This window comes from Medicago sativa, chromosome 1 (genome assembly GCF_051527215.1).
Source record: "Medicago sativa cultivar Bolivia chromosome 1, Bolivia_mono, whole genome shotgun sequence".
Taxonomy (NCBI): Eukaryota; Viridiplantae; Streptophyta; class Magnoliopsida; order Fabales; family Fabaceae; genus Medicago; species Medicago sativa.
In genome coordinates, this window is record NC_140749.1 from 65,714,714 (window position 1) to 65,738,342 (window position 23,629).

At 32.0% G+C, this 23,629-nt stretch overlaps 1 protein-coding gene across 1 annotated transcript; it reads right to left on the bottom strand.

Annotated features, from left to right (window-relative positions):
- Positions 1–1,257: 1,257 nt before the first annotated feature.
- IDD12 (indeterminate(ID)-domain 12) lies at positions 1,258–5,467 on the bottom strand. The gene is made up of 3 exons (XM_085729092.1): positions 5,134–5,467; positions 4,415–4,814; positions 1,258–2,274 (listed from the first exon to the last, which is right to left on the bottom strand). The coding sequence occupies exons 1-3, from the start codon at positions 5,279–5,281 to the stop codon at positions 1,479–1,481; spliced, it is 1,344 nt and encodes a 447-aa protein (XP_085585218.1). The 5' UTR covers positions 5,282–5,467; the 3' UTR covers positions 1,258–1,478.
- Positions 5,468–23,629: the final 18,162 nt, after the last annotated feature.

Here is a 23,629-nt window from a genome sequence, read left to right on the forward strand (position 1 = left end):
TTGAATAGGGCATATTTCGAGCTCATCCAAAACAATTTATGCAAATAAATGAGTTTTGTTCTTCTATTATTTATAAGCTTGTCAATGTAGTTTATAAAAAAATTATAAATAAATAAAAATTTATTTATTTGCATAAGCTGTTTCACATAAGTTTAAAATAAGTGTTTTCCAAACAGGCCCTAAATAGATGTAAAAGAGCGAAATATAACAAAGTCAAAATAGAGCACAAAGTAAAATGAAATGGAGCAAAGATCGAAAAACCACATTCGACAAAATTATGAGGGGTTCAAATCGGACAAGAAAAACAAAGGGAGTCAAAATCATCGAATCGACAAATTAGAGGATCAAATGTGTAATTAATTCAAAATGAAAATAAACAAATGAATGTAATTTAAGAGTTTGTTTAAGAATTTTTAAATTAAAAGGGGTAGAATTATAATTTTTAAATTAAAAGGGGTAGAATTATAATTTTTATTACAAGTGGGGTGAGTCTTTTTTTGGTGGTGGTCGGGGTTTGAACCACGGACCTTTGCACAGTGGCGGAGCCAGGAAAAAAAGTTGGGGTGGGCCACTAAAATTAACCGTTGAAAAATTGTTTAAAGTCTCGCAAAATAGACCTATAATTGAATTATTTAAATTTTTCGGGTGGGCCACTACACCACTTTGCGGGAATTTGGATAAACCGAAACCTAAAACCGACATAAAATTGTATAAAATATCACAAAATAGACCTATAATTGAATTATTTAAATTTTTCGGGTGGGCCACTACATCACTTTGCGGGAATTTGGATCAATCGAAACCTAAAACCAACACAAAATTATATAAAATCTCGCAAAATAGACCTATGATCGTTGATTTTTTAATTTTTCCGCGATAACCATGAAGGGCTCCGCCACTGCCTTTCCATATACTATGCATTGTCCATACCAACTGAGCTGAGCTAAGCTCACGAGGACAAGCGGGGTGAGTCTAAATGTTCTTGATACCAACCCGCCGTTCAAAACAAAAAGTGTTCTCATTACCCACCTTGGCCTCAGTCTGGATTTTTCCGTCAAAGTTCGGGCGGATTTAGGCGATAGCCGGCGAGTACGGTTCTGCTGCGATGTGTAGAAAGAAAGACTATGGGTCCCTCAAACACCTAACATGAGTAATTGACTAAGCATTAAATGTATGGAGAGACCAAAAATAGAAAACGACAACATATAAGGAAGGAACAGTGGTACGTATGAAAACAAAAACAGTACTCCATGTCCATGACAAGAAGGTATATAAAATTTAACATTCATGAAACTGAAATGAAATATCATAGTTAATGAAATTGAAACAAGGTAAAATTTAAAATACAAGTACTTGATGACATTTTTGTCTAAATAAAACAAAAACAGTACTCCATGATCCATGACAAGAAGGTATATAAGAGAAACAAGGCAAAAGATGAATTGAATGGCCAAATATACCCATGGTAATTTTGGTGTCTAACAGTTCCCCCACGACTCAGGAACAGTTGTTGTCCCAAGAAAACCAAAACCTGCTTGTTGGGACTGTGACTTTAGCATCATCATGTTTTGATGAGGTTGGTGTTGATGGTATTCTACACCCCCCGTGAATGTTAGCATATCCTTTACATCCAAGGACTCACCACCATTTCCTCCGCCGTTGGTAAGGCCAAGAAAGTCCCTCGTGAGACCGTCGTCGTTCTTTCCGGTGAGGCAGCCTCTCATGTTGTTAATGTAGTGATCAACGGAGTTGAGCTGAGTCACTGATCCAAACTGGCCAATGTTGAGCTCAGAGGTTTGATGATGATGACTTATTGGTGGTTGGCTGCCTGTGATGGCGGCGGCACCGACGGTTGCTGCTTTTTGGAGAAGTGCAGTTGCTGAGAGGTGTGGTGACATGGCAGCACTGGAAGAAGGTTGTTGTGTGCTGACGTGGAAGGGTGATGATGTCATTATGCTCTTAGGGTTTGTGTGATGAAGAAATGGTAGAGGAGGCTGAGAAGAGAGGTTGGTGTGAAAATTTGGAGATTCAGGCTTGATGTTGTGGTGGAGAGTATTATTAAGGTTGCTAGGGTTAGGGTTTGGTTGAGGTGGGTCCCAGGTGATGTGGCTTTGTTGGTTTTGGAAACTTTGTTGTTGATTTGGGAAGAGGAAGAGAGATTGGACTAATGGGTTTGTGTTTGTGGTGGTGATGGCTAATTGGTTTGCAGACATTCTTGCACTTTCTTCAGCTAATGCATCACAAAATGCCCTATGAGTTATGAAGCTGTCCTTCCTGCAGTTTTCACACAATAAAACAAAAGAAATTTTGTATTAATTCACAAAAGAGTATAAGAAAATACTATATATTTTCTTGCATCATACTTATAACCATGGTGTTATTTATTTAGTTATAAAAAAGAGCCTCTAATATGGTCTTGATTCAATGGTGAAATTCATGAACCAACATGTCACTTGTGTTTTTATTGAGGGGATGTTATTTGTTAAATAGTAATAAAAATTTGAATTAACCTCTAAACCAAATTAACCTAAAAAGTCTAGCTTTCAACCCTTCTTTAAAATGTACTAGTAGAAGCACCCTAAAAAGGTTTATTTATTGTTAGTATTTTATTTTAAATGTAATTACTAGGGATGAACGAGTTTTAAGGATATGATTCCCTAAATTGAAATTATCCTGCATTTATCCAATCATAATTTGAGTCATCTAATCTTAATCGAACGTCTGTATTATAACTTGCATACGAAAATGAGTCCAATGTGACCGATTGTTCAAAATACAGCAATACACCCAATTCATTTATGAATTTTTAACATGGTAAATTTTATATATTTTTTTGTAACTTTTTTTGAGAGAAAATGAGTCAATGAATTTGATTTTGAGAAGGGAAATGAATCATGCATGCATATGTACATAACCAAAGAAGACTTGTGAAGTTCTTGTAGAATGTGCCCCATTGGCAAAAAGGTAAGGGAAATCATGCATGGGATAAAGGGAGAGGGGACTAATGTACACGGATTAACGTGTCAATGGGTTTGGACCAATTGGGACATAAATTATGTTACAGGGTCAAATGATCATATGCATGATGCAATTGATGTGGATAGCCTTTTGCTTTATGCATGCAAACAATTAAAATTATATAATATTATGTTGAAGGATTATTGGTACTATAGTCTTATAATTATGATGATGGTGGAAGTCTTGGGAAACTAGAACTCATGCACGACACAAAGATAAGCAATTGAGATCAATGAATCCATGTAATCCAATCCACTGTAATGAAGTTATAGAAGAAAGCAACTTAGCATATCAGATTTGTTGCAGATTTATCAGATTTCACAATGATGAAAAAAGTTCAGAGAAAAATACTATGGAGTTTTCAATAAAAATGAAATTGAGAAAAAAGTAAGAAATCATCACAAATTTTCTAACTATATTGATTATATTCTTTTTACTTTTTCAGTAGACAGAAATAGATGTCCATCATTTTCTTAGAGACTGCACCCACTCCATATCAACATAAGAGTGTATAGTGTAGAGAGAGTACAATCAAGTCTAGAAAACAATTGAGCACCCTGACACATTTAAAATTGGAAATTTTTATTTTATTTTTTTACACATAATGTTGTAAAAATAGTATACATCATGCTGTTCATGCTGACATGCATGTGCATGCATCATGATGTTAAAAAAAAACAAACAAAATTGCTATTGAGTCACAGATAATACAGTAGTAGATAAAAACAAAAGGTGTGTGGATTGTGTTTTCTTTTGTTGTTAACTGCCGCACATTCATTTGGCCTTTTTTAGGATTCAGAAAACAGCTAAAGTTAATTCTAGTCTCTTTAGCAATTGGACACTTATTTATTAGCTGTATCCACAATTTCATGCAACCTTTCATGAAACAATTTCAAGGGTAAAAATCTAGCATACATTCTTATGTAATTAGAAGATACTAATAAAAAGAATAATTATGAAAACAGGCATGCTAACAACTGTTCTAAAGACATTGTTTAAGAAACTAAATTTAAAATCTTGTTGATACGAAAAGTAATTTATTTAATCTCTACCAAATTATGGTAAATACACCGTAGGATAGTTTTAGGTTACGATTGCGGTCCTAGTTGTTGTTGTGTTGCAAACTTTGATATTGCAGCACAATAAACAATAAGGCAAATGCAATCGGAATTGCAAACCGTTACACAAATCTTTAAAACATTTATATTGCGGCTGAATTGTAGCTGCAGACCGCAATTTAAAATTATGATTTGCACTTATAACATTATTATTGATCTAAAATAGAAACATAAGAAAAAAATGGATTAATTTAATAAAACATGGATATATGAAATTAACATGAAAATATTATGTGTGTACTTGAAATTTATATCTATGAGCAGTAATAGTACTATACCTGGAAAAAAGGGTACCACAATCACATTTATATTCTCTAGTACCACAGGTTTTAGAGTGAGCTTTCCAATCAGAATGAACAGCATAGATCTTTGAGCACTTATCACATTTCCATTTTTTCTCACCATGTTTTCTACTATAATGTTTCTTAATTCCTGTAAGATCTCCAAGAGCCCTTGAAGGGTTATGATGAACACATGAAGGCTCAGGACAAACATAAGCTCTCTTTTTAATAACCTCTTTGTTGTTCCTTTGCTTCAACTTCCATGGTAGGTTATGTCCTCTCCTATGTAGCTGTAGGTTTTGATCTCTTTGAAAACCCTTGTTGCAGATCTCACACACAAATCTATTTGTTGCTAATAGTGTCTTTGGTGATAAAGCTATCACTTCAGCATCAGGATCTGAATTAAGAGAATCAATTACAAAATTAATTAACATGTCAATCATATACTAAACAATTGAACTAAGGTGTATATACTATATACTATATACTAATTTTGATTTCTTCAAAAAAAAAAAAACTATATACTATATACTATTAATATTATACTAATATATGTTGTTACATGTGATTTTAAATTGCGGTCTGCAACTGTAATTAGTTGCGGCCATAATATAAAGGATTTTGAGGTCTCTGCAACAAGATGTAAGCGTAACCGCAACTGCGACCACAATTTAACATGTTATAAATATAAATCTATTTAACTAATTATTAGTTACCTGGGTTACCAGGGAGGCTTCTTTTTTTCTTGGACTTTTGAGGCTGTTGTGAGGAATTTATGGTTGAAACTAAGTGGTTTAATCTAGTAGAAGAGACACTTGTTTCTTCTGAGAAAGAAGTGGAATTGGACATTAGTGCAGGGAACATATTTGGCTTTGAAGAAAGAAAAACAGCAGTACAAGTTGGAGAGGAGAGGAAAAAAGAGAAGAGAAAAAAGCTAGGTAGGAGCAAAGATACGATATTCTATTGTTTTTGTTTGATTCAAAATATGGCTATGTGTGTATTTATTACTCCTGATAGCTACTTTTTGAGAGCCAAGAATGAGACTTGGATACACACAATGCAACTAAGAATATTTACATTTATTTCCTAAAAAAAATAAAAAAAGAGAATAATTACATTATACAGAACCTTGCTATATGGTGAACAGGTGGCAGAGTGACATGTAGATAGAGAAAGGCATCATTCACTTTGAGGTAAAAAAGAATAAAAAATAAAATGTGAATGAATTAATCTCATAAACTGTTTATAAAGCAGTAACTTAGTGGTATATATATGTAGACATATATCAAATGAGTTCTATATAGGAGATCCAAAATTAATTTCTGTAAACAATGTTTTTTTTCCTTCCTTTTAGTATTTTATATATATATATATATATATATATATATATATATATATATTAATGATTAATTATACATGAATAGAAGATAAACAGACAACAATTATTTTTGGATAACAATGTTTTACTTTTTTGTCAGCAAATTCTGCAGGACAAACTTTTTGAGATGAAAATTCAACATGAATAAAAGTTGCATTAAAATTACAACCTAGATTTAATATATGATGTCACATATCATCAAATTTTCATACACACATTCAATACATTCTTTTTTGCATATTTAAATATATAATTATAACCTAGAATTAATATTATATGATGTCGCATATCATCAAATTTTCTAAAATGTCATGTTAAATGTCAAAGTGGAGTTTAATCTCATTAGTCTTTTTGTTCATTAGTCTATTCAAACATAGATATGATTACATATTTAAATGCGTCCATATGAAATATGTTTTTAAATAGGCAAACATGTCATATCAAACTATCAAAAAGTTAGGCTCATATATAGACCTAAAAAATAAGAGTAATGATATATGTACATCCATTTAGTACTACTTTGTTGACAACTTTAATTTGTTCTCTTCTTATTCGTCCAAAACAATAGAGAGAGAAAAAGGAAGAGAGAGAATAAGAATATAATATGAATATGAGAGAGAAAATTGTCAAAAAGTTGTAATAAAGTGGTTCTACAAATATCATTTCTCAAAAAATAAATCTATGATAAGCTACATGCTAGATTTATGCCTTAAATTTTTTGACAAGTCAAGTTGAGACCTTGTAAAGCCTAACTCAACTTAGTCTATTACCACTCCTACACCTCATAACCCTCACCCAACACAGTATTCCCTTCGCCTCAATCACCAACCTGACCCAACCCTCAAAACAATTCCAACCCCACGCAAAACCCCAAACCCTCGTCAAAAACCTAATTGTCTTCGAACACACTTTAATCGATGTAGATGGCAGTAGAATAACTGGCGCATTCACTTACGCATGTCCTCACCCGCTAGATGCAAACCAAATGCGCTCCACAAATTTACAAAAACACCCTCAACACATTTTCCAAAACCTTAGGCCTGAACAACATTACAGGTTCTACAATGGCTTCTCATTGTAGTCGTGATGTCCACAATATAGTCTATGATAATTTTTTGTGCAAGTCAATTAAACATAATCTTTCTAGAGACAATCCTTCTCATCACTTTATTACTTGAACGATTTGATACATTCGCTAAACACTAATCATAATCCGTTAGAAATAAAATATCATTTTCCATGCCACTCATAGATTAATGTCATGAGAACACACTTCTTATTTTTAGAGAAGACTATCCTCTCTCAAAATGATAGAGATATTACCGATAAAGTTTTCATTCTGCGTCATGTGTAATCTTTTTTTTTTTTTTTTGTCAGATAGCTTAGTGGCTAGACTCACATTATGTGTAGAGAAGTAGGGAATCCGAGGTTCGAACCTCGGCCCCTACACATAATATCCCTGGTAGCTATCAACTGAGCTACAATTACGGGACAAGCTAAAATTGATTATTCAATTAAATTTCTTTATGTCAAACTTGATAGCACTTGCAGAACTTGATATTGTAGTTGTATGTAGTCTGTAAAGTGTATACGTACTGTGCAGGCTCTTAGAAAAGAGAAATGAACCACAATGGACACACTTGATTACCACAAGTTTTCTTGTTATAACCTTTTCAAAGCAACGTTTTTACAATATATCATCCTTTTTTAAGATGTTGAAGATCATACAACGTTGCAATATTAATGAGTTTTATCGCGTAAAACCAAAGCTCTTGGTACCAATTATTATTGGAAGTGTTGAGAGCAACATGATGTTGAATATCATACAACGTTTCAACCATAAATCATATTAACGAGTCTTATTCACGTTTACTTCATTTCATGTTAAAAAAATTGAATTTATCGTGAAAGAAATTTTTATAAGGTTTTAAACATGTCATCAAAAAGTTACTTAAAAATTTAAAATAATTAAACAAATTTAAATTTGAAAACAACTAAGGGCCCGTTTGTTACATATTAAAATAAAAGTTATTTTTGCCTTCAAAGAAAATAAAATAAAAGTTATTTTAACATAAAATAATTTAAAGATTATATTTTAGAGATTTTATGAAAAATCAGAATCTATTTTGCGTTTGTTCATGTTAAAAAAATTGAATTTATCGTGAAAGAAATTTTTATAAGGTTTTAAACATGTCATCAAAAAGTTACTTAAAAATTTAAAATAATTAAACAAATTTAAATTTGAAAACAACTAAGGGCCCGTTTGTTACATATTAAAATAAAAGTTATTTTTTCCTTCAAAGAAAATAAAATAAAAGTTATTTTAACATAAAATAATTTAAAGATTATATTTTAGAGATTTTATGAAAAATCAGAATCTATTTTGCGTTTGTTTCCTGTAATGAAAATATTTTTTTAAACCAATAATTTAATTTGTTTGAATACAACTATATAAAAGAGATTTTTTGATACAAAATTAGTTTAATCTTTTTAAATCATATTTTCTCTCTTCTCTAAAAAAATATATTTTTTGAGAGGCTGCTCTTAACAGCTTCTCATTTGAAGCTGTTTTTAGATTCTGATTTTTAAAAAAAGTTTTAACAAACGGATGCAACACTCTTAAAAATAATTATTTTAAAAAAAATGATTATTTTTCTTAGGAAAACTATAACAAACCGGATCTAAAACTTCATGCTAATATTTTTTGAAGAGGCTAAAACTTACTAGTTTTTTTTAAGGTTTTTTTAATACTAAAAACGAAATTTAATATGTCTATAGTTACTTTTTTTTTTTTAGGAAATGTCTATAGGAACTAACAGTTTATTTAACATGTATTTATCCTAAATTCGTCATGTTCTTGCATCTTTTCGATGATAAATACAATAATTCGTAAGTCATGAATATAGCATGTTCTCTCGATCATGTATATATATACTTTCCTCCAGCTTATTATTTGGTTCGTGGAATATGATATATCTCATAATTGTTTTTCATCATATTCTTGAAGATTTTCTGCCACTCTATTAGTTTATCTTTTAGAGCTATTATTCTCATCTATATGCAACCAATAATGTTTTTTTAATAAGTTTAAATAATAACAATAATAATTGTTTTTAACAGGGTATATCTCTATGTCAAACCGTAGAGATTAATCTTTCGTGACCTATGAAGCACAGATACAGATGCAACCAATAATGTTTTTTTAATAAGTTTAAATAATAACAATAATAATTGTTTTTAACAGGGTATATCTCTATGTCAAACCGTAGAGATTAATCTTTCGTGACCTATGAAGCACAGATACAGATACTAACATCGAACATGACAGGGACACTGATATGTCGATACGATTAATAATTTGAGAAAATTGCATAATTTAGTGTACTCATATGTGTCAGTGTCTTGTCAGTGTTGGACACTGACACATGTCCAAACCAAGACACACCTGATCTAAAAAGTATATGTGCTTCATAACAAGATGGATTAAACCACTGCGAATAGCAAATTTTCCTTAAGAAATTTAACATTTTTCCCTCACCAGAGTTTAATCCGAAATTAAAACCTCTAATTCAACCGAAAAAGAATTTTTACGGTCTCATTCAAGTACTATGTGTATACAATGTAGAGAAAGATTTTCAACCTTAAATGAAAAATAAAAGATTTAAAGTTCTCAACCAAACCCCACAGAAGAATTTGCAAAGTTTTCTTCTTTTTCCTATTTTTTTACTCTTTATTCCAAACCCAACGCTAAAGCCACGGATAGATATTGCACAAATTGTCCATTTTAGCCATCCCAATTTTAGTAATCAGTCAATGGTTGTTGGTAACACTAGTATTGACATAAAGGTCAACATTGTCTTTATGACTATCAACATGGCATTTCGTTTACTTTAGGGGTCATGCGTGTCTGAAATAAGACCCATAAAAAAATAGACCTTTGTGTCTGAAATATACACGTACACCTAATGCAAGACTTTATCACTTTTTTTTTTCATTGGGGTTTGAACCTCGAACCTTATATATTTTTATGCATTGTTCATACCAACTGAGCTATGCTCACGAGGACAGACTTTATCACTTTTAAATAATTACTAGTAAATTTGTATTGGATAAATATTTATAAAACTTTTTAAATGGTTTTGCACATAATTATTAATTTATTAAATGAATTTTTAGCTTATAAAAAATGGCAATGGAAAGATTTTTACTTGTGAGTAATATAGACAATATCAATTATACGATGCAATTGAAAAAACAAGAAATATTAAAATAAAAATAACATTCTTTACAAGACAATTCTTTGTTGCAAATATCACATTTAAAATAGGATAATTAAATGAGTTCGGCCTATCTTGCGATGCGGGGAAAGGCCCGCGATGCGGATACTAGAAGGTTGCAGAAAGTCAAGCTATTGTCTATCTCACGATGCGGAGAGAAGGCCCGCGACGCGGATGTGCGAGATTTTATGTTTTCTTGGTCGTCAAGTTTTAAGTGCCGGATGAATCTTTAAAATAGGTACCACGAGTTTTTGGTTTCTGTTAGTGGAAAAAAGGCAAACGTCAAGAGAACAAAGGGGGGAACCATTAGGAAATCAATAGGCTAAAGGTTGGGAGCTTTTAGAGGTAAATTATAAGGTTTGGAAACACTATTCTAACACCTTGAGTGTGATAATTCATTGAGTTTTTTGGCCACACGAAGAGATTTGGAAAAATGGTAGAAATTAGGGTTTGCTCTTAGAGATCTAGTTGAAGGCCAATTTCTTGTAATATTTTGTATCTCTTTGTGTAAAATTACTCTATTGAATAGTGGAACGAAGAGCCGATCTCTCTCCCAAAGCATGTCACTTTGGACTGAATTGGGTAAACAAATAGCGTTGTGTTCTTCTCCTTCTTCTTTTATCTTGTTTGATTTGTTTGTGCTTGCTCAATCACTTTAGTTTTGGTTGCCGCTATTTTTACTCCACACGTCAAAATATTAGTGTGAGTTCTGATCCGAACTCCCAACACCTAGCTAAAACTCCCATATGTCATGGAAATAGCAAGAACTTCGAAACAAGGTTTTACTTTCTAAGGGATCAAGTGAATAAAGACAAGTTAATAGTTGAATGTTGTCCAACACAACACAGGAGTAACAAGCATATTTGTTTACTCAAGAGAGACCGATTTTTGAAGTTAAGAAGAGAACTGAGAGTTGTAACTTTCGGTTCTAGCACAAAATTGACAAAATTAAAGTGGATGGAATAACGGTGCCTTAGGATCCGTAATGAATCGATTTTGATATGTCAATCTAAACAACACCATCCTCAGATGATGAAATCACAAAAATTAAAAAACCGATGTGAATGTTCACATTTATTTTGATTAAAATGAAGAAAAAAGAAAAACACATGCAAATGTATGACCGAATGAAAAATGACCCTAGACAACTCTTCCGCAATGAATGGCGAAGAAGAAAGGTTAGAGAGAAGATATAGCCTCTCTTGCATAAAAAACTTCAAAGATGATATTTTTAAGAACAATACATACAATTAACTAAATTAACTAATTGATTTAATTAAAGGAAAATGCTATTTCTCTAGAAAAATATCATCAAGAATTTTTCAAGACACAACTGGCAAATTTTAATTGCATGATTTATTTGTTCACTTCCTATTTTTCAGTCACACCTCCTTAAATTGTGACAAATAGTGCATTGTGATTGACTGCTCTTTATTCTTAAAGAATTCTTGATGTTATTTTTCTAGAGTTATATATAGAGATAAAGTACTTTTATTTAAGGACTAAGTTTTGCTTCTTTCTCTTTTCTTTTCCTCATAAGAAAAAAGGGAAATGTTAACTTGTGCCCTCAAGGCACAAGTTAAGAAACCAAATATATAAATATTTTGTTGGAAATTGCGCATTCAACATTCTAGAAATTTAAAATCTTATCTTTCCAAGACATAATTTAGGATTTAATTCTATTTTTAGATTCTTAACTTGTGCTCTCAGGGCACAAGTTAACACTACCCAAGAAAAAATTAAGAAGGAAAAGTCCACTAGTTGTATTTGAAAAGTAAAACCACACGCATTCCTAGATAAATGCACACTTAGCTTGGTCAAATATAGACATGCAGGGTTAAGATGCATGCCAAGGAGTATCATGTAGTAATAATATTCGTAATAATATTCAAGTGAAAATTTACTTTATGACGACTAGTTGCACGCTTCCAAATAATATGACATTTTTAGATGATGATGAGAGCATGTATATGGATCTTAATTCCTCAGTGGATTGGGTTAATAGATACTACTGCTCCATTATGCTTTTGTTTATAAGTGATTGATATTGCAAACATATATTATGACATTAACATTATGATTACAATCTCATAATAGTGTTTTAGCGATTCTTGGTGTTCTAGCTAAGTTCTGTGATATTCTGCATGCACAGAGATACTGATGATGAGTGGAAAAGAAAGAAAGAAAGAAAAAATAGTTGATCTCCATGCCATGCATGCCATGCGGGCCAGACATCATTCACGGGTTCTTCTATTGCTAGATTCTCGGCTCGCATCATCATCATCATCCCATATCAAAACTTCTATATCTCTCCCTTATTTTTAAAACACTATATCAACTTATTTTTTTTTTTTTTTTAAAAATGTTTTGTGTACACCTTAAAATAAAGAGGAAATCAAAGAAAACGATAGTGAAGTGATAAATATAATAGTTTGGTGATGTGATAAGAAGAGAGATAAACAAAATGAAGTGTTGAATGAGTATATGAAATTATCCCATATCAAAACTTCTATATCTCTCCCTTATTTTTAAAACACTATATGAACTTATTTTTTTTTTTTTTTTAAAAATGTTTTGTGTACACCTTAAAATAAAGAGGAAATCAAAGAAAACGATAGTGAAGTGATAAATATAATAGTTTGGTGATGTGATAAGAAGAGAGATAAACAAAATGAAGTGTTGAATGAGTATATGAAATTTAGTGATAGATTATCATTATTGATATTTTTCAAGGCTTTAATTCTAATTTTGATCTCTTTTAGGCGAAATGACAAACACCTTTAAAACTCATAAATACAACTATGTCATGTTCTAACTCAGATGAAGATGTCCAACATAACAGTATCGACATTGCCAGTTAAATTAGGTATGTATACATTTGTTAGCTATTTTTAATCTCGTAATTTTAGTTATACCATACTTTAAATTATACAAATAAGAATAAGGCAGGCAACTCACCAAGCAAAGCAAAACTACTTTTGCAGCTCACCAAGCAAAGCAAAACTACTCCTGCACGTCGTCTACCCATTCATAAGAATAAGGCAGACGGTCAATCAAACGACCACTGAGTTAGTTCACAATTCATAATCAAAACATAATCAAATGAAAGTAAATAACATAATTTAACTTTACATGATTAATAAACTCAACATCATCATAAACCATCAAGTATACAAGCACAATCAAGCAATACATATAATTCACCTTTTTCGAGTATTCACAATAATCACCAAAGTTCACCAATGCACATATACACCGATTCACAAATCTAAGTATGACTCAACTCACCAATTATTAAATGCATGCAATGTTCTAGACTCATCTAGATGCATGTGGTACCATTATGATTCCGAAGATAATTTTACCGTTAATGAATCCACCAACATAAAAAACGCCACCAATTATGTTCTGCAGAAACTATGTTATAAACACCACCAATTACATTCTTCAAATCACCTTAAAATGACTATGAATGCATGGACTTCAAGTAAGGACTCGACAATGCATAACTCACCAACATATACATTAACATAATAATCACCACCAATTATGTTTTTCACCAACATTTGCATTATCAAATACTTACATCCATACAATCAACAAGTCATCATCAATTCATCAATTTATAATCACCAAAAGAATCAACATCATAATCATCATCATCAACATTTAACACCTCAAAGAAACGATAGAGTTTCAAATTCACAGTTCACCTAAAAGACGGACATTTATCCACATTATGATATTCATCATATTTAACACCCAATCAACATCAATTCATTCACATTCTATCATACTATGAATTCAAAATCTCCTACAAGTTATCCGATCATAAATCATTAATTTGACAAAGTTCGTATATGTTTATAAAAAACTAGCATTTTCCGATTATTCCACCAAAATCAAAGTAACCAAGTTCAGTCGCCTCAACCAAGTATACACAATTCACATATGAGCGCAATAACATATACATATACGTATCATAGGCCAGACCAAGTTCGTCTCATTTTATCATTTTTCAAAAGAATTCCACTTTCAAAGCAAAACCAAGTTAAAGTTCAAGTTCAAGTAAATCATCCACAATCATTTTAAAAAAAATCACTATTACAGTAAACAACTTTAATCCCACCATTTTCCTTTGAGAAAAACGATTTTCGAAAAATCCGTGTTCTACATTTTTTTTCAAAAAGTATTGCTTCGATTCACAAAATCAAGTTCAATCCAATTCATTTGATGTTTCCAAAGGTTTAGAAAGCTTGACAACAGTTAAATACATCAAAAGAATCAATTTGAAACAGTCTGGATCGATCCCTGAGTGTCCGGAACACCCAAAACATGGGGTTTTGTATTGGGCTATTCGCCACAGCTTGCCTAGCGAGTTACACCAGAACATGCCCCCTGTTCTTGATTGTTCCTTCTTGGGAACTAGTACTCTTCAATTTTCACCCAAAATTCCTGTTTTTTTTATCCCTTTTGACCCAAATTCGTCCCCAAAACTTGTACATTAGTTTATATACATCAAAAGGCAATCAAAACAACAACAAACATGGAATCATAACAACAATTTTCACCAAAATCATCATTATCTTCATTTTCACCAAATCCTGAATTTTCTCATTTTTCATTCAAACTTCATAAACAACCACACCAATTCAAACTCCCATCAACATAGGGTTGTTCGCGGTGCGGCTTGGTTCAGTTTTGAGGGTAAAAGTCACCGGAACCGCAAGATAAAAAAACTTGCAGGTTTGGTTCGATTCGGTTTACTTTAAAAATAAATTCCGAACCAAACAAATACGGTTTTGGTTGGATCGGTTTGTGCGGTTTTTTTTAGATGATACAATTTTTTGTTTCCAACATTAAAATCAAGTTTAAAAGCTTAAACTTTGCTTTTGTAACCCACAATGATATTCAACTCCATTTTGTATTTATTTTAAGTATTTTTAGAACTGCCCTTTGGTTATGTTTAGGACAACCATTGATTTCCATCATTTTACCAGCTTGCAATTCAATTTCCAAGTTGTAATACAAATTTGTTTTCCATTATTTTTAAAGACAATTGTTTTCTTGAATGGGTTGATTTTTAGAACCGAATGGTTTAGAGAATTGAAAGTGTGAAAACTATCCGTCTTCTAATTGTTATTGAAATCGAGTTACATTAGTGGGTTAAAAATATTGTTCACTATTAATGTATGTAAGGGTTTAAACTGATTGATAAAAAAATGTAAGGATTTAACTTACTTTAAATGTTTTTTTTAAAAAAAAAAAGTAACTTCCAAAATTTATAAAGACAAATGAACGTTGAAAATTTCATGTTTGTATAGGATGAAGACCACATTGGCTTTGGTAAGAGCAAATACTTTAAGGTGCATATTATTAGTGGCGTATCCAGGACCTTAGGTCAGGGGTGCAAATTATTTTAAAAATATATTAATATTTTTTAAGGAAAAAAAACATTATTAATATTACTAATACTATATAATATATTAGAATTAGAATAATAAAATTCAATATAAAGTCAAGTTAGAGCATCCAAAATGATAGATGATTTGCATATTTAGCACCAAGTTAAACAAACACCCTCATTGCGAAGTTTGTTAAAAAAAAAAAAAAAAACTTGAAGGCCTATAGAGAATAGTAGCAATGGAAGCACCATCTTTCTTTACATTTCTCGACACCACTTAATAAATTATATGAAAATAAATGATTTTTATTAAAATGAAATGATATAGAATTAATTGTGTTAGTTATTTTGCATTTTCTTTGGGTGGAAAGATATAATGCTTATTAAATAGTAAAATAAATTATAAAATAAGCATGCATAAGATTCTTTTAAGCTCTAAAATAGGGAGCTTTGTTGTACTACTTCCCTCCTTAAATATAGAACTCTTTTGTAAAAAATGAATGCACTTTAAAATTTGAAAAATGTCTTATAAAAAAATATAAAAGGGTCTTATATCGCGAGTCAATGTTATTAGTATAAATTATACTAATATATACCAATAGTAATGTACAAAATTTATATTAAATATCTTGTATATTTCACTTGTTGGGAATATATTTTACTTGGGCCCCGTTTGGATTGAGCTTATTTTTAGCTTATGAAAAAGAGCTTATGCAAATAAATAAGTTTTTATCTTAATTTATAAGTTCTCATTAACAAAAATTGTACCTTCATAAGCTATTTTTTCATAAATTACATTAACAAGCTTATAAATAATACATAAAAGATATTTATTTGCATAAGTTGTTTTACATAAGCTCCAAAATAAGCTCATCCAAACTACCGTTTATTATCACGTACGTCTCTCTAGCTTAGAGGCAAAGGATCAATGTTAGAGCTTTTATATAGGAGGTTCGAACTAATGGTCATTTTTCAAGAATGTTTTACTTTTAATTTCATTTGTATAAATAAACAATTCAAAATACTTAAAGTTTCCATTCAAAAAAAAATATTTAAAGTTTCATTTGTATAATAAACGATTCCAAATACATACACTGCGTGTACTTTGACTAGACCAATGTGCAGTTCACTGACATATTGACTATAGTTTGTTATTGTGATGAGAGTTGCTGATAGAGAAGTGCAGTTGGTGCAAGCTAAAAAGTTGAGGGTGTGCGAGTTAAACTAGGATTATTGGTGTAAATATAAAAAATTGAGGGTTTGCAGCTGCCTACCCTGGTGCAAGGGTAGATCCGCCCCTGCATATTATGAACTTTTAATCTAAGTATTGTATTTATATAGTTATTTGAAGTTTTTTAAAACGACATGTAATGAGCTGAACCGAGTTGTTCATGATCTAAACAATCAAAATATCAAAAAAATAATATTATTATCATTGTTTTTGCCCAAAGAAAACTATTAAATTATGTGGTTAGTGCTAACGGAATAAATCTATCGAGTCAAACTGAGTTGTTCATGAACTTTAAACAAACCAAACTCGAGACAAAAAAATGTTCATATCGAACTTGAATCAAGTTTTGAGCAGTATCAATTCCTATTGAGTCGAGTCATGATCAGAAGAGTTCGACTCATTTCTAGTCTTACATCCATATTACTTTGATATAAATTTAATATGGGTGAACTTATCATGTACTATTACAGTCAATAAGACCCGTGCGTCGTACAGGTCAAAAATCTAGTAAAAATAATTATTTTCACAAAAACAACCTTCTAATAAAATACCCCTGAGTCTAAAAATCACGAAAATACCATTCTAGGTAAAAAATCCACTAATCCCGAATAAAATATACACAGAGACAAATAATCACAAACAAGCGCATAAAAACACATATAAATAATTAAAAATAATTCTAGCGAAAAACGGGCTGTTACACCTTGCACTCTTATTAATGATATTTTTGTTTATCAATTTTTTTACCAATGCAAAATGGGGCTTGTTCTTAATATTGTCTAAGCCTAATCCGCTAATGGAATGAATCACTATAGAGTATGATATGAGGAGGCCTTAGAAGCACACCCAGGCGAATATGACGATTTAATCAGTGCCACGATGTCGTGGACATCACAACATACTCAATGGACTTCACCTGAATAACCCTAGAGTTTGTCCTATAAATAAGGATACTCGATGCATTCTAAAGATACACATTATTTAAACCATAAAAATCTCACACCCTCAATAACAAACTGACTTGATCCTCAGAGTATTTACAGGTACTCCATGCCCTCCGAGGAGCTTGTGCTGCCCTCCATCGAGGCTTCCACCAATCCGACAGTCGATTTAGTTCCACAAACGGTGCTCTACTCCGTATCATTGCTACCGTCTGTGGGCAATGAAGTCTAAGCCACATATGATGACTAACATACCATTTGCCCCCTTATCCTCAACTGGGGCAACTGTTCCGACACCTAAAAAGTCTCACATTGCTTGGAAATTGAAGTTAAGGGTAGTTTATTAACAACACTCACACTTCTCAACCTAAAGAGATAACTTTTATTAAGGAAAAAACTATGATGACCTAAAGTGGATAATTCGTCGAAAATGCATGTGGACTTGAGGTCGGATTAGAGGTTAAAAGACTAAGTTAATTTTACTGATGCAAATTCATTCTCTCTTGGGTCTTCTAAAGATGTTTTACTTGAGTTTTTGACAATTGCAAACTAAGTATAATTTCTACATTCAATACTAAAATGTTTGGTGAAAATCGATGACCCGGCGGTTCTATGAATCAGACCGATTTCATAAACAAATTAATATTTTATTAAAGAATTTTATTAAAAAAAAATAGTGGCATTCATGGATTTTATTAAAGAATTTTATTAAAAAAAAATAGTGGCATCATGGATTTTATTAAAGAATTTTATTAAAAAAAATAGTGGCATTCATGGAGATTGAACACTCGAGACATTGCACTTGAAACCCACAAGTCCACAACCAATACCACTGCAGCAGGCATATGTTTGCTTCTAGACATTCATATATGATAATCATATCATCAAATTAAAAGTTGGGTTACTATCAAAATATTAAAGACTAAACTAGAGCATTCCACATCTACGCCGTGCTCATTCAAAATATTAAAGACTTGTTATTTGATCGGAACATCTCTCTTCATCACACCTTAAGAGAAGGGAATCAATGTGCGGATTACTTTGCTAAATTAGGTGCTAGTTCAGATTCTCATCTGGTCGTTCACCAATCACCTCCAGCTGACCTCCTTCCTCTTCTTAGAGCTGATGCGATAGGAACTTGCTTTCTTTGAAGCTAGCCGTCTGTTTTTCTTTGTTCCTGGTTCTGTTTGCTTTCTTTTCTTGTTTCTTTTTTTGTTGCTGTTAGCCTTCTTGTAACCAAAAAAAAAAAACTGTGTCATTAGACACGGCAGCCGTCCTAGCTGTATGCTCCTAATTAAAGTCTTCTTTCTTCATACATGTAATTAACAGAAACTGCGATTCAAATTAACCATGCAATCCTAAGTTAAAGTTAGCGAAAAATTGGACCTAACTGCTCAAATTATTAAATTCCAAACTCATCAGAACAAACAAGAATACTTAGAATTCTGATTTTAAATGTAACCAAAAAAGAATTCTGATTTTAAAAATTTGAACAAAAAGATTTGAACAAAAACTCATATATGCAATCCTTGGTCGATTATAATAATAGTAACAATAAGATATGTATTATATGGAAGAGATAGAGACCTATTGCATTCTTGCAGAGATATATTCAATGTTCATTCAGTTATGCTTGTAGGTGATAAGTTACTTCTTGTCCATCACATATCTTCTGAGTAATCTACATTCATCAAGGTGACACAAAATTACAACAGGCAATGTCATATCTACATATACATATATAGCTGCCTGATGGTAAAAAAAAAATTGAACCTTGAGTCCTTACATAAATAATGACAGATTTTTCTATCAAAGAATCTTGTTCTGGCACCATTACAAAGTAAGTTGATGATAGATCATCTTACGTTATTCTTAGCATGTTCTTCAGTCGTTTTTAGTAAGTTTTACCAACAAAACATAGGAGTATTAGAGCAATTTCCTATGATTTTGGGACATTTGTAATGTTTTCTATATTTGAGTATGTAATTATGTTATTCCCGAAACATAGTAATTTTAGGGTGTTTTTGATGTAATTCACGAAGAAATCATGCAAATCGGCAAAGCAAAGACATCCGAAGATTATGTTGTCCTTGGGAAGATGAAGAATGAAGATTCAATAGGTCTTGGAAGACTTTACAAAGGGAGGAATTCTGTTCCCAAGTTTCAAGACAACTTACATAGAAGTAAACACCTAAAAGGCGAAGAAACAGGCGTTTCGGAACCCGAAAGTCAGAACCATGTGCCCCGGGGATGGAACCATGCACATGTAGCATGGAGCAACCAGACACATGGAGGCAGTGTAGTTGCAAGGCACATGCGCCTCGGATGCTCTGTGCGCCCCAAATATGCTGCCTTGCTGAAAAAGTCGCAATTTATAACGTTTTTACCCCTTAAGCCTGCGGTTTTAGTCCAATATATTCATTTATAAAGCCAATGTAAATTGAAACAATATTCTTTCAATTTTGAATTGTACAACAAAACAAAATATTATGCTCAAGTGTAAATATAAAAATGACAAATAAAGAGAACAATATTATTGGAGGTGACATGAACCTTTACATTAATCTCATTATGAAAAGACATTTTACAAATATGATGAGCACACCATAATCGCACAAATATGATGAAGGGTGTTGTCGTCCACATCTATCTTCATCCAAGCTTTATGGATGAATGGTCTGCCTAGTGTTAATGGTGAATTGTCATCATCCATATTTTCCATCACCATAAGTCCTGTTTGAACCTGCATCCTCCTACAAGTATTCATGCATTCTCTAATATCTTCATCATAACCTTTGATAAGCAGCTTTATCTTTCGCGTACTCTAGAGCTATGAAAATGCTACTTAACTCGAGATCATGCAGTGCTCTCTCTACGTGCACTCCTCTTCTACTTAACATTGCCATCTGTCTATCTGCAAGTTGCTTGGTTATTTGTCCCACTGGTACCTCTAAGTTTTCGATCGAGTTATAAGTGCCAAATTTCAGTTAATTTTCATAGCACTTATCGACTTGTTTTGTAAGTAATTCAATACAAAAACCCTCAATTATATATAAATATCGTTTATATCTTTAAACTACGCCAAAAATTTATTATGTTTGTTTCTCATACTTTTTTTTATAGGCATGGATACACCAATACAGAGCAAAGTGAGGCAAGCTAGATCATGACGAAGACATATGGTGAAAAGTTCGCTAGGCGAGCTGAACGAAGTGAAAGCGAGCCAAATACAAAGAGTTTTAGAAGGAAAACCTTAAGGCGGTTTGATAGGCGAGTTTGGTCTGCCTAGCGAACAAAGACGTTTCAAGAAAGTATCTGAAGACAACTGCCTTTTTCCTCCAAGGAAGAAAACCCGATTCTCTAGGCAAGCCTTGCCATGCCCTAGCGAACTTAAAATATCAGAACCTCTATAAATAGAGGTGTAGGTCATTTTTGTAGAGAAAAAATACCATTGTAAGCCGAACTCAATAGAGAGAACACAGATCAGAGACTAGGAGTCACCATTGGAGGGCTAGGAAGCTTGGATTCAAGCTTGTTGATGCATCTCCAACACCTATCAACTATCTTATAGTAATAAATGTTTGTCTTGTTTTTTTTTTTAATTTATCACAGATAAATATTCAATCTTCGTTCTATATGTATCATCGACAAATATTTGTCCCGTATTTTTTATATTTATTAATGGATTAAACGTATCATCGACAAATTTTTAGGGCCCAAATTCACCCTAAAATAATTTTATTAAATTATTGCACATAGATTAAGTAATGATATGTGAACGCCCTTAATGTTATACACTTATTAAACACTTCATTTTCTATATATCTCTTTCTTATTATATCACCAAGGGGATGTATCAAATGAGAGGATGTCTTATAATGAGAGGATGAGAGCATTAAATATTAATTGTTGGATTAAAATAAAGGGTTGAGATTAAATCACTTATTATAGGACTTCCCATGATATCTCATGAATATGCACACGCTTCAAATTCACTCATCTTCCTCCTAAGCCTGTTTGACTTTACACCTTTTTTTTTTTTTTTTAAGAATTACACCTTCTGGTTATATGTGAAGATTTCCTTGGCTTAAGTGGAAGCTCTCACCGCCTCACCCCAATTCACAAAATCATAAGAAACTTTTCCTTATTTCTTCCTTTTTGTAAAAATAACAAAGAAAAACAAGATAAAAGCTAATTGTACCGATTAATCTGCGGACATTTGGTTGATATGTATATTGTCTTCCTCAATTCAAAAAGCAATTGTTTTATTCATCAAACTTGAATCTTCTTTTCAAGGGCATGACTTTTGAATCATATAAGAAATAGAATTTGGAATTATTGATTTTTCTGTTCATATTTTCCCTACGAAATTCATTGTTAAAAAGCTATGAAGTTCAACATTTTCGAGATGCCTCATCACCAGATTCAATATTTGTGGCTTATTATTTGATTGTTAACAAATCGATTAAATTTGTTGAATCGTTTTTGTGCCCCCGTGGAGATTGAGAAATTTGATTTTGCAATACATGACAGAAACAGAAATCAATTCAATTCTTTTTGTAGTGGAAACGAAAATCAGATTATTACGTTACTTTGCCTTTCTCTGCGAATCTATTGCTGCATAAACGGGAAAAGACTGGAAAACTCAATTATGTGAATAAGAACAACAACGCTCATGGTATGAGAGGAGGGAATATGCAGTTTTTGAAGTTGTAAAAATAACTTAGAGATTAGATGCAGTTTTAAAAGTGAAAAAAAAAAAAAAAAAATTAGATGCGATTTTTGTGTTAGAACTGGATGAGAAAGTGAAGCGGCGCATGAGAGAAGAAGGGGGGAAGAAGAAAACCGGAAAAGAGGATGGAGGAAATGAGAATAATGTAAGTCACTATTATAAGATTTTTAACCAGAGCCATTGATTTTGATCAAACGGCTGATAAAAGACCCTCTTATCTCTCATTATAACTACTCCTCTCACTTGATATGTCCTCATATCACCAATATATCATATTTATCATATAATTTTTTCCATTTTTTCTCTCTCTAGATGTCAATTAGTTTTTATATCTTTCAAATATTTCTCTAAATAGAATTTAAAAAAATTCAAGAAAGTGGCTAGATTTATATCAAACTCATTTTTCAAGTGCAACAACAATGTTGTGTATTCTGTTTTAACAAAGTCGAAACTTCAAGTCATTTTTTGCAAGTTGCACAAAGATAAGGATAATTTGGAATTTGATTTTCAAATAGTCGGATTGGGACGTAATAGGTTGGTGGCATTTAGTATACACACTGCACAAATTTGTGCACAATACACAAGTTTTGGAAGGTTAATTTTCTACCATTGGATCAAAAAAGAGCACGATTTTATTATGGTATACCAACGCTATATTTTTTTCATATTCTCTTCAACCTTGCAATCTTCCCCCTCCTGGACTGCAGTAGACCCGCCACCATTAAACCACAGGCTATGTTTTTTTTAGGCTTAAATGCACTTTTGACCCCTATGTTTCAAATAGTTGCGATTTTGGCCTCCTAAGAAAAAAATGGATATTTTGACCCCCTAACTTTTGTGCCGCTTTTGAATTGCTCGAATCTGTCCGTTTCACCCATTTTATTGCTCGAATCGCTGCGTTCATTTTCCAGAATTAGCAAATTTTGTTCTTAATACTTACATTACATGGTTTTTTATATTAAGAGACCATTTGAAATAATAGGGAATTTTTGCCAATCCATTGCTATTAAATGCAAATGCAGAGCTTGGAAGCTCCCCAGCAAATGCAGAGCTTGGAAGCTGCAAAACATAAAGACCAAAAAAGGAAAGAATACTTATAAAGCCCTTTTATTCAAATTCCGAAACAAAAAATGAATACAAAAGCTTACGTGTGACCAACAAGAACAACATTTGCATCCTCATTGTGTGCCGCAATTGCCATAGATTCACCAACAACAAGAACTGTAGAACACTCATTTGAGGAATCTTC